The 13,211-nt window shown below is 46.4% G+C and overlaps 1 protein-coding gene across 2 annotated transcripts in view; it reads left to right on the top strand.

Annotated features, from left to right (window-relative positions):
• The window catches only part of Pla2g4e (phospholipase A2 group IVE), a 65,150-nt gene that overhangs the window by 34,987 nt on the left and 16,952 nt on the right, over nucleotides 1–13,211 (top strand). For both annotated transcript variants that reach the window (XM_052181463.1, XM_052181462.1), the window contains exons 3-9: nucleotides 6,245–6,381; nucleotides 8,038–8,169; nucleotides 9,318–9,358; nucleotides 10,780–10,822; nucleotides 11,597–11,660; nucleotides 12,671–12,831; nucleotides 12,939–13,025. In XM_052181463.1, the coding sequence (XP_052037423.1) occupies nucleotides 6,245–6,381; nucleotides 8,038–8,169; nucleotides 9,318–9,358; nucleotides 10,780–10,822; nucleotides 11,597–11,660; nucleotides 12,671–12,831; nucleotides 12,939–13,025 (665 nt within the window). The remainder of the gene's footprint in view (nucleotides 1–6,244; nucleotides 6,382–8,037; nucleotides 8,170–9,317; nucleotides 9,359–10,779; nucleotides 10,823–11,596; nucleotides 11,661–12,670; nucleotides 12,832–12,938; nucleotides 13,026–13,211) is intronic.

Below are 13,211 nucleotides of genomic sequence, written 5' to 3'. Positions count from 1 at the left end.
TTTAGGCATCTAACCTGTGTCTGTTTTTCTGGAGATTTCAAGAGGTAGATAGCAGGAAGTATTTGGGGGTTCAGAGGTGACACTCTGCTTACCAAGAGCTAAAAAGCACCTGTCCAGGCCAGAAGGCAGGCACTTCCAGAAAGCTTCAGTCACCAGGAATTTCTTTCTGTGACAAAAATGAGTTAAAACCCCAAATGGTACCTCTAGCGGCACCTCATAGGATACTCAAGAGATATCGGGGTATCCACTGTAACCACAGAGGAATGTTCTGAGCATCTATGAAAACAATTAACTCATCTCTGCCACCTATAATTCAGAAAAGGGGACATGTCATTCATATGACCAAACCCTCTGTCACTTCCTGGAAACAGGGACTAGAACCTGCTTTTGCCTAGGAAATCCCAGTTCTTGAAATTCCCAGTTTAGTCACCACTTCCTGTGACCAACGTGCTGATATACATAGCTAATGTGCCTGCCTCAAATTGTCATCTGGGTCCCCAGAGCTTCCACCGCCTCGTCCCTTTGTCTATTCCCTCCTTATTCCCAACCTTTAATGTATCGGGTAGAGAAAGATTTCTGCAAACTAACTGGACAACTGATGAATGAGTGTGGGCAGCTGGTCGCCTCCTCGGTCTTGCCTCTCCCAGGTTTGTTGCTTCTGTTTGCTTACTGTTTGTTAAACAATCCTTACCGAGACCGGCCTTGAACTCATGTTCCTCCCACAACTACTCTCCAAGTTCTGAGAGCCCAGGCATACAGCATGTTGTAATTTGTTCTTTGTTGTTGTGGCAAAATACTGACTAAAAGCAACTCGTGGGAGGAAAGGGGTTATTTCAGCTCACAGACTCTAGCCCATCATTGAGGAAGCAGGAGAAGGAACTTACAACAAGAACCTGGCAGCCAGAACTGAAGCAGAGACTGTAGAGGGGTGCTGCTTACTGGGTTGCTCTCCAGGGCTTGCTTTTTCATAAAATCCATGATCACCTGTCCAAGGGTAGCACTGCTCATGGTGGGCTGGATGCTCCCACACCAAACATTAATCAAGAAAACACCCCCACAGACTTTCCTACAGGCCAAACTGATGGAGGCAATTCCTCAGTTGAGGTCCCCTTTTCCCCGATATGTCCAGGTCTGTATCAAATTAGCAAAAACTGAATAATAGTTGCCTCAAGAATTTTTTTTTAATCTTAGCTTGAGATTTAGTTTAGTCTTAGGCCAATACACTGAGGTGGGGTTTTTTTTTTTTTTTGATGGATTCAGTGGGAAATTTTTAGGCATGGATTGACAAAAGAGGAGCAGTTCTAAAGGGACAAAGGCTTCTACATCATCCTTTAAGCCATATATGCTAAGTGGCCTGACAGAATCAATAGGTCTTGCAGAATTCCACTGTATAAGAAACAAACTTGAGAAGAATGTTCCAGTCCCAGGGGGAAGGGCTTGGGAAAAGCCAAGGGAGGGGCCCAAGGGGACTGAACAGGTCTTTGGTGAGTCTCCCAATACGAAGAGCAATTGCACACGCTGACTTGGCCACCTGGATCTGCTGGGAGTCCTTGGCCTCTGATGTTAGCACTAGAGCAGGAAGTTGTTATTCATTCATCCGTTTCAAAGTTGTCTAGTGAGTGCCTACTCTGTCTAAAGGTTACAGGCCCTGGCCTTCTCAGCATTCACAGGATGATGAAGACAATGGCTGGACCTGCTCTGCCAGTACAGCAATAGCAAACGCCCTCCCAGGAGCAGCACAGGAGACTTGCAGCAAAGGGGTAGACTTGGATACTCAGAGGAGGTTTTCCAAGAAGATTCCTTCTAATACCTGAAAGGCTAGTGAAGAAAGGAGTGGCTTAAAGCAGATAAGAAGGATTTGGGGCTAAAGAGATGATTCAATTCAGTGTCTTGCAGTGGACCCAGGTTCTATTCCCAACATGTAGATGGCAGGCAGCTCACAACCTCCTGTAACTCCAGAATCAGAAGATCTGATGCCCTCTTCTGGCCTCAACAGGTTACTGCATACACATTGTGTATAACTCTTGTAGGCAAACACACACACACACACATCAATGAAAGGTAGAAAGGAGGGAAGAGAAGGTAGATAGGAAGGAGGGAAGGAAGGAAGGAAGGAAGAAAGGAAGGAAAGAAGGAAGGAAGGGAGGGAGGGAGGGGCGAGGAGGAAGGAGTGTAGCAGAAGGAGGAGCAGGTGCAAAGGCCTGCGGTGAGACAGCACAGCCCTTTTTGAGTCCTAAGAATGACTAAGCTTGTCCTGGAGTCAGAGTAAGAGTGTGGGTGAGTGTCTGCATGCATGTGCAGGTGTGTGAGCATGAGCGTGTGTGTAAACATGAGCAGGGCAGGGGCGGGAGTCAGGAAGGGTGGAGAGATGAGGCTGAAGCTGAGGAAAATGGGAAGGAGAACCATGATGGGTTAGGATGGGACTCCTTCCTGAAGCCAGATGGGAGCCATCAACCTGGGTACACAAAGTCATGTTTAAAGGGTTCCTTCTCTTATGAGAAAGGGTTCACCTAGGACAATTTAGGAAACAGGAAGCCAGTGGGAAAGCTCCAGAGATGATAGTGGCCTGCCACCAAGGTCATGGTGGCATAGATGAGGACAGTGTGAGAATCAAGAGGGTTTCCAGCCTAGGACCTGAGCCAGTGGGAGAGAACAGGGTGGACCTGGAAGGGATGGGCCCGGACAATGAGCTCATCATTTCCTTCTTATTCCATCAAGGTTTTGTCTTTCTGTGTGGATTAACTCATTGTTAGGACAGGTGAAGGAAGATATCCTCTTACCCTTACTCATTGTGAGGAGGGATGGGAGTGTCTGCTCATAAATGGAATCAGAAGCCAGACTACATGATCCAAAATGCAGTTACAGACACTGAAGAGCTTTCCGTGGAGTGACAACATGGGCAGTTCCTGGGAGACAGTTCCACTTTCACGTACACAGTAGTTACCAGTATTAATTGTGCACCAGCTGAGCTCCCATCCTAGCCAGCCTTACCACCTACAGGACTTCTAACAGTGGAAAATATTGACTTTCACTAATCCTACAGATCTGGTTTGCACCCCTGGGACTTACCACAGATCACCAAGGTGGTGACAATGACAGTCCCAGTACCTCGTCTTCCCTCCTCCCTAGAATAATGGCACGAGAGAACCATTCAGACTGACCTTAGCCCTACCTATTCTGCTCTCCACAGCCAGCAGAGTCAAGCTACCTCCCATTTTGGAAAGCCCTACTGAAGTCAAAGCAGTTTCCCTTCTCCGGGGCACATGGAGCAATATCACGTTTGCTTTGTTCCTTTAAAATGAAAGAAGCCACTTGGCCACACATATGAAGGTTTCCTAGATTTTACATCTCACGCTAGGAGACCAGTACCATATGGAGAACCCACTGGGGGATGCAGGGAAGGCTAGCAGTTAATCTGGGTTGTCAACTTAATTAATCTAGGATCAACTAAAACCCAAGATTTGGGCCATTCCTGTGAAGGATTTTCTTTCTTTCTTTCTTTCTTTCTTTCTTTTCTTTTCTTTTCTTTTCTTTTCTTTTTTTTTTTTTTTTTTTTTTTTTTTTTTTTTTTTTTTTTTTGGTTTTTTAGATTTGGTTTTTTTCGAGACAGGGTTTCTCTGTATAGCCCTGGCTGTCCTGGAACTCACTCTGTAGACCAGGCTGGCCTTGAACTCTGAAATCTGCCTGCTTCTGCCTTCCAGAGTGCAGGGATTACAGGCGTATGCCACCACCGCCCCGCCCGTCTTGTGTGGGATTTTCTTAATTAGATTATTTGAAGCAGGACAATCCGTCCTAATTCTGCGCCACAGCTTCTGATGGCAACCAATATGCAGTGACATAGAAGAAGGAAACTGCCTTTTGCCTATTTGCCTTCATCATCACTGGCGAGAGCATCTCTCCTGTTGCTACAGCATTCCTTCACCAATATTAGAACCAACATCTTTGGGATTCCAATATACACTGAAGACCAGCGTCTCTCCAGGAATACTCCAGGCCTACAACACCAGATTGGTACTATGAGACATTTTACCTTGTGGATTGAATGACTCCTGAATTATCAGTGTTTCCCTTCACAAGAAAGCCATGGTGGGACTGTTCTAGTCACCATCTGTGATCTAATAAATCCCCCTTTAAGTATGAAGTATATTCATTACATCAGTTCTATTTGTCTAGAGAACTCTAATATATGCCTGTTGATTTGGAACAAGTAAGCTCCACAATGCTCTAGATGTCAGGGAAGCCCCTGGAAGACCTGTTCCAGTTTACCTGTTATCTTAGCAACAAGGGAACCAAAGTGGGGCTGAGCTGAGAAGCAGTGAGGGAAAGCATGGCTTCCCACAAGTCAGCTGAGAAGGCCGTTGTGGGAAGGGGTTTAGATGGACAGTGAGCAAGGGCCATACCTCCATGTGATTTAATGCAGCTGCACCCAGTGGGTTCTCCATATGGTACTGGTCTCCTAGCGTGAGATGTAAAGTCTAGGAAACCTTCATATTTGTGGCCAAGTGGCTTCTTTCATTTTAAAGGAACAAAGCAAACGTGATATTGCTCCATGTGCCCCGGAGAAGGGAAACTGCTTTGACTTCAGTAGGGTTTTCCAAAATGGGAGGTAGCTTGACTCTGCTGGCTGTGGAGAGCAGAATAGGTAGGGCTAAGATCAGTCTGAATGGTTCTCTCGTGCCATTATTCTTGGGAGGAGGGAAGAAGAGGTACCGGGACTGTCTTTGTCACCACCTTGGTGACCTGTTGGGGTAAGTCCGGCAAGTACTGAGATGGGACACAGAGTTGGACGAAGGCCCAACTGATGGTCTATGGCCTTGTAACTCTCTCTTACTGTTCTGGGGGCCAGAAGCTGATGGCCTCTGGAAACTTAACACTTTCTTACTGTTCTGAGCTAATAAGCAGTAGTTTCTTTTCTCTGTTACTCTCTCTTACTATTTGTGCTAATAAATGTTAGTTTCTTTTCTCTGTTGCTTAAGGACCTCTCGCTGACCAGACAAGAGACTTGGACTTGTTAATTCTTCATGGACCAGAGAGAAAAGAAAAAAGGAAAACGAAAATTCATTTACACAGATAACATGCACAGATTTACACACAAACACACACTCTGATTGGGCCCAACCACTGTCTCATCAGCTCCACAAGTGTTCAAGCATATTCACACACACATCTTCTTACATACTATGTATATAGGCAAATAGACATTTGGATGGATGGGACAGAGCTCCCAAGTCACCATCACTTTATTTCTTCTCTCTGGAATTTATATCTTCTTAGACAAAAGATCTTTAGAAAATTACCTCATAGATAAAATATTACACGAAAGGGGAGTTAAAGAAGGATGTTTATATTAAGTTCAAAGCAGTGTCCCATTCTATAAGCGCATTATAAGTTCAATACCACAGTTTCACATGGTCTAACTTTATCATAGTGCACACCTGTGGCTTCATCCTTGGACCTGACCTAGAATGAATGTGCTTCCTTGATCACAGATTTGTCCCAAGACTATTTCTCTTTTTAGAGTAATTTATGAAAGTTCATTATATGCCTAATTACTCAGCCCTTCCTTACTATTCTATGAGGAGAGGGCACATTCAAATCTCAATTCTAACTTTATTATATCTTTCTGGCAAAACAACTAACACCATCTCTTAAAACTTTCATCCTAAAATTATTTGAATCAAATCAGGAATTTTATAAAACCACTAATCCACCTAAACAGCATTAATTTATGAAAATTCATCATTCTATATTGGGCAGAAAGTCTGCCCAATAGGGTGGGCTTATGCCCAGGAATCATTAGCCTGTGTAATAGTGACAAGTTAGGCACATCAGTGGTAAGAAGCAATTCTGGGATGAAGTCTCTAAAGGCTCTGCAATTCAGAGCGTACCCATCGCAGCCATGCAAAGTGGTAGGCCATCTCCAGAAAACTTACGTATTTGCCTTTAGCCTTTCCTAGATGGCTTCTGACAATTAACCATCAAAGGTGTTCATTGAGAGCCTAGGATGCTTCTGTGTACCCATGTCCACGACAAGAATCAACAAGACCTACCACCATCTCATGAAACCCTGTGGTCTATGTGGCCTTCTTTGGGTTCATGGGCCAAGCTGGAAAGGTAGAACCAGATCAGGAAAAGTTTATCAACTGACAGGAGACATTGCTCTAGAAGAGATTTGTCTGAGGCTCTCTTTTGACTCCACGATCTCCTCTCTTCCTTCTCTTCTACCATCATCCTCCTTGGACAGTGAGCCAGACAGACTGCTTTGTGACCCTCTGGCTGCCTACTGCCTCTCAGAAGAAGCTGAGGACTAGAACCATCTCCAACTGCCTACACCCAGAGTGGGACGAAAGCTTCACCTTTCAAATCCAGACTCAAGTAAAGGTGAGCCACAGAGGGCCATACCTACGTGCCTGCCTACATGTCTGCTCCCCTCAGCCGTGTGTGTGTGTGTATGTGTGTGTGTGTGTGCACGCGTGTCCATCCATCTGTCTTAAGGCTGTTCGAATTTCTTCCTATTTGCCCTACTAACCTGTCTTGCCACTCACCAACTACTTCCTTCTCCCTCTGTGTCTCTCACTGAGTCTGCTAATACTTCTACCTTCTAACTTTCTCTGTCCTCCTAATTGTTGCTGGTCCTAACTATCTCTTGCTTCAAAACAGATTATATTTCCAGCACCTTCCAGTGTATTCTCTCTGTGTGAGAATACACAGGAAGGAAAGCCATTCTATTAACCAGGTCCAACCTAATCTAATTTAAGAGGCTTACCTCTTAAATCCATTAATTGCTTTAGTGCTTTCTTTTAACTCTATTTCCTCGGGCGTATGCTTTCACACACTTAGTCATTATGCCACGGTATTGTTTTTCTTCAGATATATGGTGGGTCTAAGCCATAGTGGTGTCTCTTGTAGAATTCTCCTTGAGGATCTTGAGTTGTGGCAAAGACAAATTTGGCCTGTTGATAAAGGCATCTATCCCAAAAAAGTCAAGGCTTGACCCTCCATATAACTGTTTAGAGTTCTAGTTAATGAGTCCTTTTATTTTTCAACAGGGGTATGATCATTATAGTTAAAAAAAAAAACCACAACCAATAACAACCACCACCACCACCACCAAAACAACAACCTTTTCACCAGTTGTAGTGGCTCATACCTGTCATCAGGAGGCTGAGATAGGAGATTGAGACCAGTCTCAATAAGCTAAAATACAGTGTCCCCCTTTTATCATATATATATGTTTTGTGGGGGAGGACTATGTCCATGTGAATGTAGTGTACCATCATCTTGAGATCAGTATTTTAATTTTCTTTTTGTTTTGCAGCTGTTGGGTTGTTCTGGTCCAAGTTTCTAGACATTGCAAAATCCTACATAGTTGTAGATGCCCAAAGCCACAGTTATGTCTACTAGATAGAAATCTAGGAGGTAATCCTTGCCTTGAGTCATAGGTCTCAGGATCAGAGACTGAGAGCCTTATGAACTACTCCATGCCACCTGAGGCCATTGAGGACAGGCCACTTGTCTCTTGAAGAAGCTGCAGGACCACACATGAGACCTTACTAGGGGCTGATGAGCCAGAGAATAGAATTCGCACAACTCACCCCACCCGTACCAGTCACTGGAGCAGCCACAGCCTTTGCTGTACCCTTAGAGTACCAAATGCTAACCTCCCTGGCCTGCCCTCTTTAGCTCCCTTCAGCTCCCATGTGTCCCACGGTTTGCAGGACTTTGCTTTGCTCTTCATCTTCCCCAGGTGAAATGAAAGTCCTCTCTACTCTTCCCAGGCTTCTCAAGTTTTAAAGGGACCATATTCTCCCAAAATCAAAAGTAGGGGGATGGAAGCCTCTAGGGAGCTGGAGAGCAGGGAAAGTCGCTTTCACCCTGAATTCACATCTTTGCAAGTGTGTCTGACATGTAAGCAGCAGCCTCTGTGACCCTCTTCCTCAGATGTCACTGTCTGCTAGACTGAGGTCATGTCCTTTGATCTGGGAGTGGATCACTGCAACCATGGTAACCAATCTTGCTCTCTCTCCTCTCCTCTAGAATATACTAGAGCTGAGCATCTGTGACGAAGACACGCTGACACAAAATGACCATCTCTTGACAGTCCTCTATGACCTCTCAAAGCTCTGCCTTCGTAATAAAACCCATGTGAAGTTCCCACTCAACCCAGAGGTGGGTGCAGAGTCACAGACCCTGAGTCTCTGACTCCATAGGAACAGCCACTTACTACCATGATCCCTCTGCATGATACCCCTTCTCTGAGCACATGTGAAAGCTGGGACAGGAAATGCTTCTGGTTCAAATCCCAGCACTACATGAAAATTACCTAACTCCCCTCATTGTCTATTTCTTCATCTATGCAATGGTGATAATGGAGATTCTCTCTCTCTCTCTCTCTCTCTCTCTCTCTCTCTCTCTCTCTCTCTTCTCTGTCTCTCTCTCTCTGTCTCTGTCTGTCTGTCTGTCTCTCTCTCTGTGTCTCTGTCTCTGTCTATCTGCCTCTCTCTGTCTGTATCTGTCTGTCTGTCTGTCTGTCTGTCTCTCTCTCTCTCTCTCTCTCTCTCTCTCACACACACACACACACACACACACACACACACACCCCACTTCAGTGCTTTGGAAAAGGTCATCCTCTTTGACCCAGAATTGTCAGAACAAACATTCTAACCACTCAAGCACTCAGTTTTCTTTTCTCTTACCTCCAAGCCCTTTTCTGGAATATCCCTAGGTAGATATTCCAGTATCTGGACAAGTCAGTAAAGTTCAGAACTGGAAAAAACCATGTTATTCTAGATTCTATCATCCCACAAATAATAAGATACTTGTGGGTAAGATGCTGTCCTAGGCTTCGGGCACACATCAGAGAGCAAGCATCTCTCTCTTTGCTTTCTGTACATTCTGATGGGGAAACTGAGGCCCAGTGAAGCCATGATTCACCTCCAGTTACACAAGACTCATGGGAGCAGAGTTGGGCTCTCTAATCCCTAGCCCAAGCCCTGAGTCCCATGGGAAGACAGGCAAATGGTAAGTTAAAACAGAAAACCAACATCTCAGCACAGAAGAACATATACTCGGGGCCAGGTGTCACATCCACCCCGAATCTCCCTTACATTGTACTAATGTACTAAATGTTTCCAATGTCAGAGACTTGGGACAAAGAGTGGTGAAGATGGTAAGGAGAGCTGGGACAGCTGTTCCTTCCCCCATGGCCCTAGGACCAAGTATAGGCATGGCATGGCTGATCTACAGAGGTGGACGAAGGTCCTTGGAGGCAGGTGTGCACCATGGCCAATTGCCTCCTTCCTCTTCTCTCTCCTCAGGGCATGGAAGAACTGGAGGTGGAGTTCCTGCTCGAAGAGAAGTAAGTAGGTGTCAGGCTGTGTGTCAGCTAAGATCCTTGACTTTAGAGCTGAGGCTGCCTTTGTGCTGCCCTTGCGTGCTGTCCACCCTCACTGCTGGCACTGGAGCTGCTTTCCTCCAAGAGAGTCAGCTCTCCCTATTTCTTCGTCTATGCAATGATGAAGCAAGAGCTTGTAAAGTGCCCAGGCTCCACCACTATTCTAGGTTCACTGATTCCAGCACTCTTTTAAAGATCTATGGGTTTAGGCACATAGCTCAGTTGGTAGAATGCTTGTCTAGAATACACAAAGCCCTAGATTCAATCCTTAGTATTCCATAAATCAAGTATGGTAGCCCACATTTGAGTCTCTCTCTCTCTCCTCTCTCTCTCTCTCTCTCTCTCTCTCTCTCTCTCTCTCTCTCTCTCACACACACACACACACACACACACACACGCACACGCACACGCGCGCGCGCGCACACACACACACACCCCACTTCAGTGCTTTGCAAAAGGTCATCCTCTTTGACCCAGAATTGTCAGAACAAACATTCTAACCACTGGCCATAACCAGAAAAGAAGGCAACCAAAGCGAAACTGGGGGCTGGAGAGATGGCTCAGTGCCTTAGAACACTGGCTGCTCTTCCAGAGGACTTGGGTTCAATTCCTGACATTCCCATGATGGCTCACAACCATCTGTCCATTTCCAGAGGATCTGATGCTCCCTTCTGGCCTCTTCTGAAACTGCATGCATGTGGTACACATATGCAGGCGGGTAAAACACCTATACACACAAAATAACAAAATTTTTTTGTTTTAAAGCCCAACCCAGGGGCTAGAGAGATGGCTCAGCAGTTAAGAGCACTGGCTGCTCTTCCAGATGTCCTCAGTTCAATTCCCAGCAACCACATGGTGGCTCACAACCATCTGTAATGGGATCCGATTGTGGAGTGTCAGAAGACAGCTATAGTGTACTCACTTATAAAATAAATAGACAAACCTTTTTTTTTAAGGCCAACCCTATTTGTAAAATGCATACATTAATTAAAGCACAGAAGCTCTGTCAGTACCAAGTGTTTGAATCTGTTCTAGATGATGGGCTGCAGTCTTACAACACTATCAGTAAATCTATCTCACCATGGATATTCTGTTTTAAATGTACACCACTTTCCTCCTTGGCAACCCACAGACCTAGATCTAAGTTGAAACAGGGTCACAGAGACTGGCTTAGGGCTCTGGTCCTCCAGCCTCTGCCCCTCAGATGCTGAGGTACAGAGAGATGCCAAGTCTGGTTCAAACCTAGTTTTTCAAGGAGATATTTCTCATGATGGCTGAAAAGAATCTGCTACTTTATGACTGGAATGATTTATACTTTTTGTCACCCACATAAGGGGTCAGCTAAGGATATTGTTACTGACCAGGAGTTCTCCTTTGTTTTTCAGTCTTTCCTCATCAGAGACCCTCATCACTAATGGCGTGCTGGTGGTAACTGTCCTCCTGGACTCTGGTAGTTGCTGTCAGGGAACAGGGTGCTGGGCACAGCTTGGGGGCTTGTCCAGGGAGAGTTAGACTAAATGGTTAACCCAATGGGGGTGCATCCAGGGGTGGGACTGCACTCTGGGCTCCTGTATCAAGGCAGGAAGTATCAGAGTATCACCTTTGCCCAGACTCTATATCCCACAAAGATCACTTCTTTCCCAGACTTAGTCACAAAAACTCCAACACCTCTGTAAGCATGGTTTCAGAACTAACATTACTTCATAGGCCAGGTATGGTGGAACACACCTTTAATTCCTGCCCTTGGAAGGCAGAGACAAGCGGATTTCTATGAGTTCAAGACCACCCTGTCTCAGGAAAGAAAAATCATGGTTGTTCTAACTGAATGTTCCCACTCTCCCAGAAAATGTCCCCCTTAAAAAGCAGAGTGTTTGGAATGTGTGACAAAGGACTTCACCTGGCCTCTGCTTCTTGGAAAGTTATCTCATCCCAGATTCTCACTCACAAGGCTGAACACAGCCTCAGGCTGGCCCCTCTGAACATGACTCCCAGTAAGCTGTGGTTGTGTCCTAGCTCTCTTTCCCCCTCTTGCAGTGAGGCGCCATGCCTTGACTGGGTTCAGAACTGCCTACAGCAAGCCCAGTATGGGCAGCATAAGCCTGTGACTGAGCAGTATCCGGGTCTTTGTCTCTTCCCTTCTAACTGGGAGAGGAGGGGGTGGCTTGTGCTTAGCGTCCAGCTGCCCTCTTGGCTTTGTTACAGTCTCGCCAAGTCTCTTGCCTGGAGGTTCATGCAGAATCCAGGAAGCCAAGGAAGAGGAAGAAAAGTAAGTTTCCCTGCTCTGTCTAAGGACTGGTTTGGGTATGGAGGTGGGGGCTGAGACAATCAAGGTCAATTTGGAGCTCAGGGAAACAGGTCAGTTCAACCTTTCTGGACTATCCTGGGTTGAGGAAGCAAATTCAAAACTCAAAAGTGTGTCCTCAGACACTTATCCTCTTCACCCATCTCTATGAAGGCTTTGTTCTTCCAGGGATCCACATGGATCCTTGAGCCCTGGCGTGTCCTGGAGCCTGTGGCTCAACACTGCCCCCTGTGGCTGAGCAGGCAGCCTCGGGGCAAATGGGCACTGCAGCTGCAGGGGTCCTTAAGCCACACCTTCCTAGCAGCTCCCAACTCATGGTATTTTTTCAATTGGAAGAGACCCACACAAACCACTGTGCTTCCCAACCTACCACTTGTGTGCTGGGTTACCAGCTGTTCACAGGAGAAGAGCAGTGTGGCCCCACAGACATGGCCAGAAAGGAGGGCTTGGGGGAAGGGGCTTTCTGCTCCTAAACTGACAAGCTGATGGGCGTGTTTCCTCTGCAGTGGGCTGGCGACTTTTCAGGGCTCTTCTAGCCCTGAAGTCTAACCTCGACAACTCTCTCGGCACCTTAGAGGGCTTTCTGGAGAGTATGTCTGTCAACATTCTTCTCAGGCCTTGTGAAAATTCAGATGTCAGGGCCCTGTCTGAAGCATTGTAATGAGTGCCCAGGGACTGCAAACTCCTGGCATGTCGAGACAGGACTACTTTTTATTCTTAAATGTATTTACTTTGTCTTATGTGTACGAATGTTTTGCCTCTCTCTATATGTATGTGCACCAGGGGCATTGGATCCCTTGGAACTGGAGTTATAAATAGGCGTGAGCCACCATGTGGGTGCTGGGAACCATACCAGGGTCTTTGCAAGTACAAGTCTTCTTAGTCACTGAGCCAAGATAAGATTTTTGTTGGGCTAAACAGGAAACAGAGGTAAGAAACTTCCCAGACATCTAACATCTTACCTTCTTTCTCAGACGAAAACCTTCTGGTGATGGTGACAGACTCCTTCGAGAACACCCAGAGTGTCGCACCCTGCCTGGAGCCCTGCTACCCCAATCCTGCCTGCTTCCACTACCCCACATACTCCCAGCCACAGCTTTACGCAGAGGTGCCTAAGAGCCACTGGAACTGTAGGGTACGTCGCAGTCACCACTGGAAGGGAGGAAGGAGGGCACTGGGCTGGGAGAGGGAGGCTAACAGAGGAGCCCCCGAGCCCCTCACAGAGCCCACCCATCCTTCTAGCTTTGCTGCTGTGGATCGCACAGGAATGACCCTGTCTGCCAGCCCCTCGATTGCCTCTCTGATGGCGAGGTGACGACGCTGCCTGTGGTGAGCTCCTGGGTCTGGCAAGGGGTCCCAGAGCTGCTCAGCTAGATGGGAAGAACCTAAAGACATATGGGGAAGGCAGCATGTGGGGTCTCTCAAGCAAAATGGAATGGACTTGTAGGTCTCAGTGGGAACCCGGGAACCTGTGAAGCATGAGAGAAAGTGGTGTAATGTCATGTCCAGAAGTGG

Source organism: Apodemus sylvaticus, chromosome 5, assembly GCF_947179515.1.
Source record: "Apodemus sylvaticus chromosome 5, mApoSyl1.1, whole genome shotgun sequence".
In the NCBI taxonomy this organism is placed as follows: domain Eukaryota; kingdom Metazoa; phylum Chordata; class Mammalia; order Rodentia; family Muridae; genus Apodemus; species Apodemus sylvaticus.
This window is presented reverse-complemented; position numbering and strand designations above follow the sequence as displayed.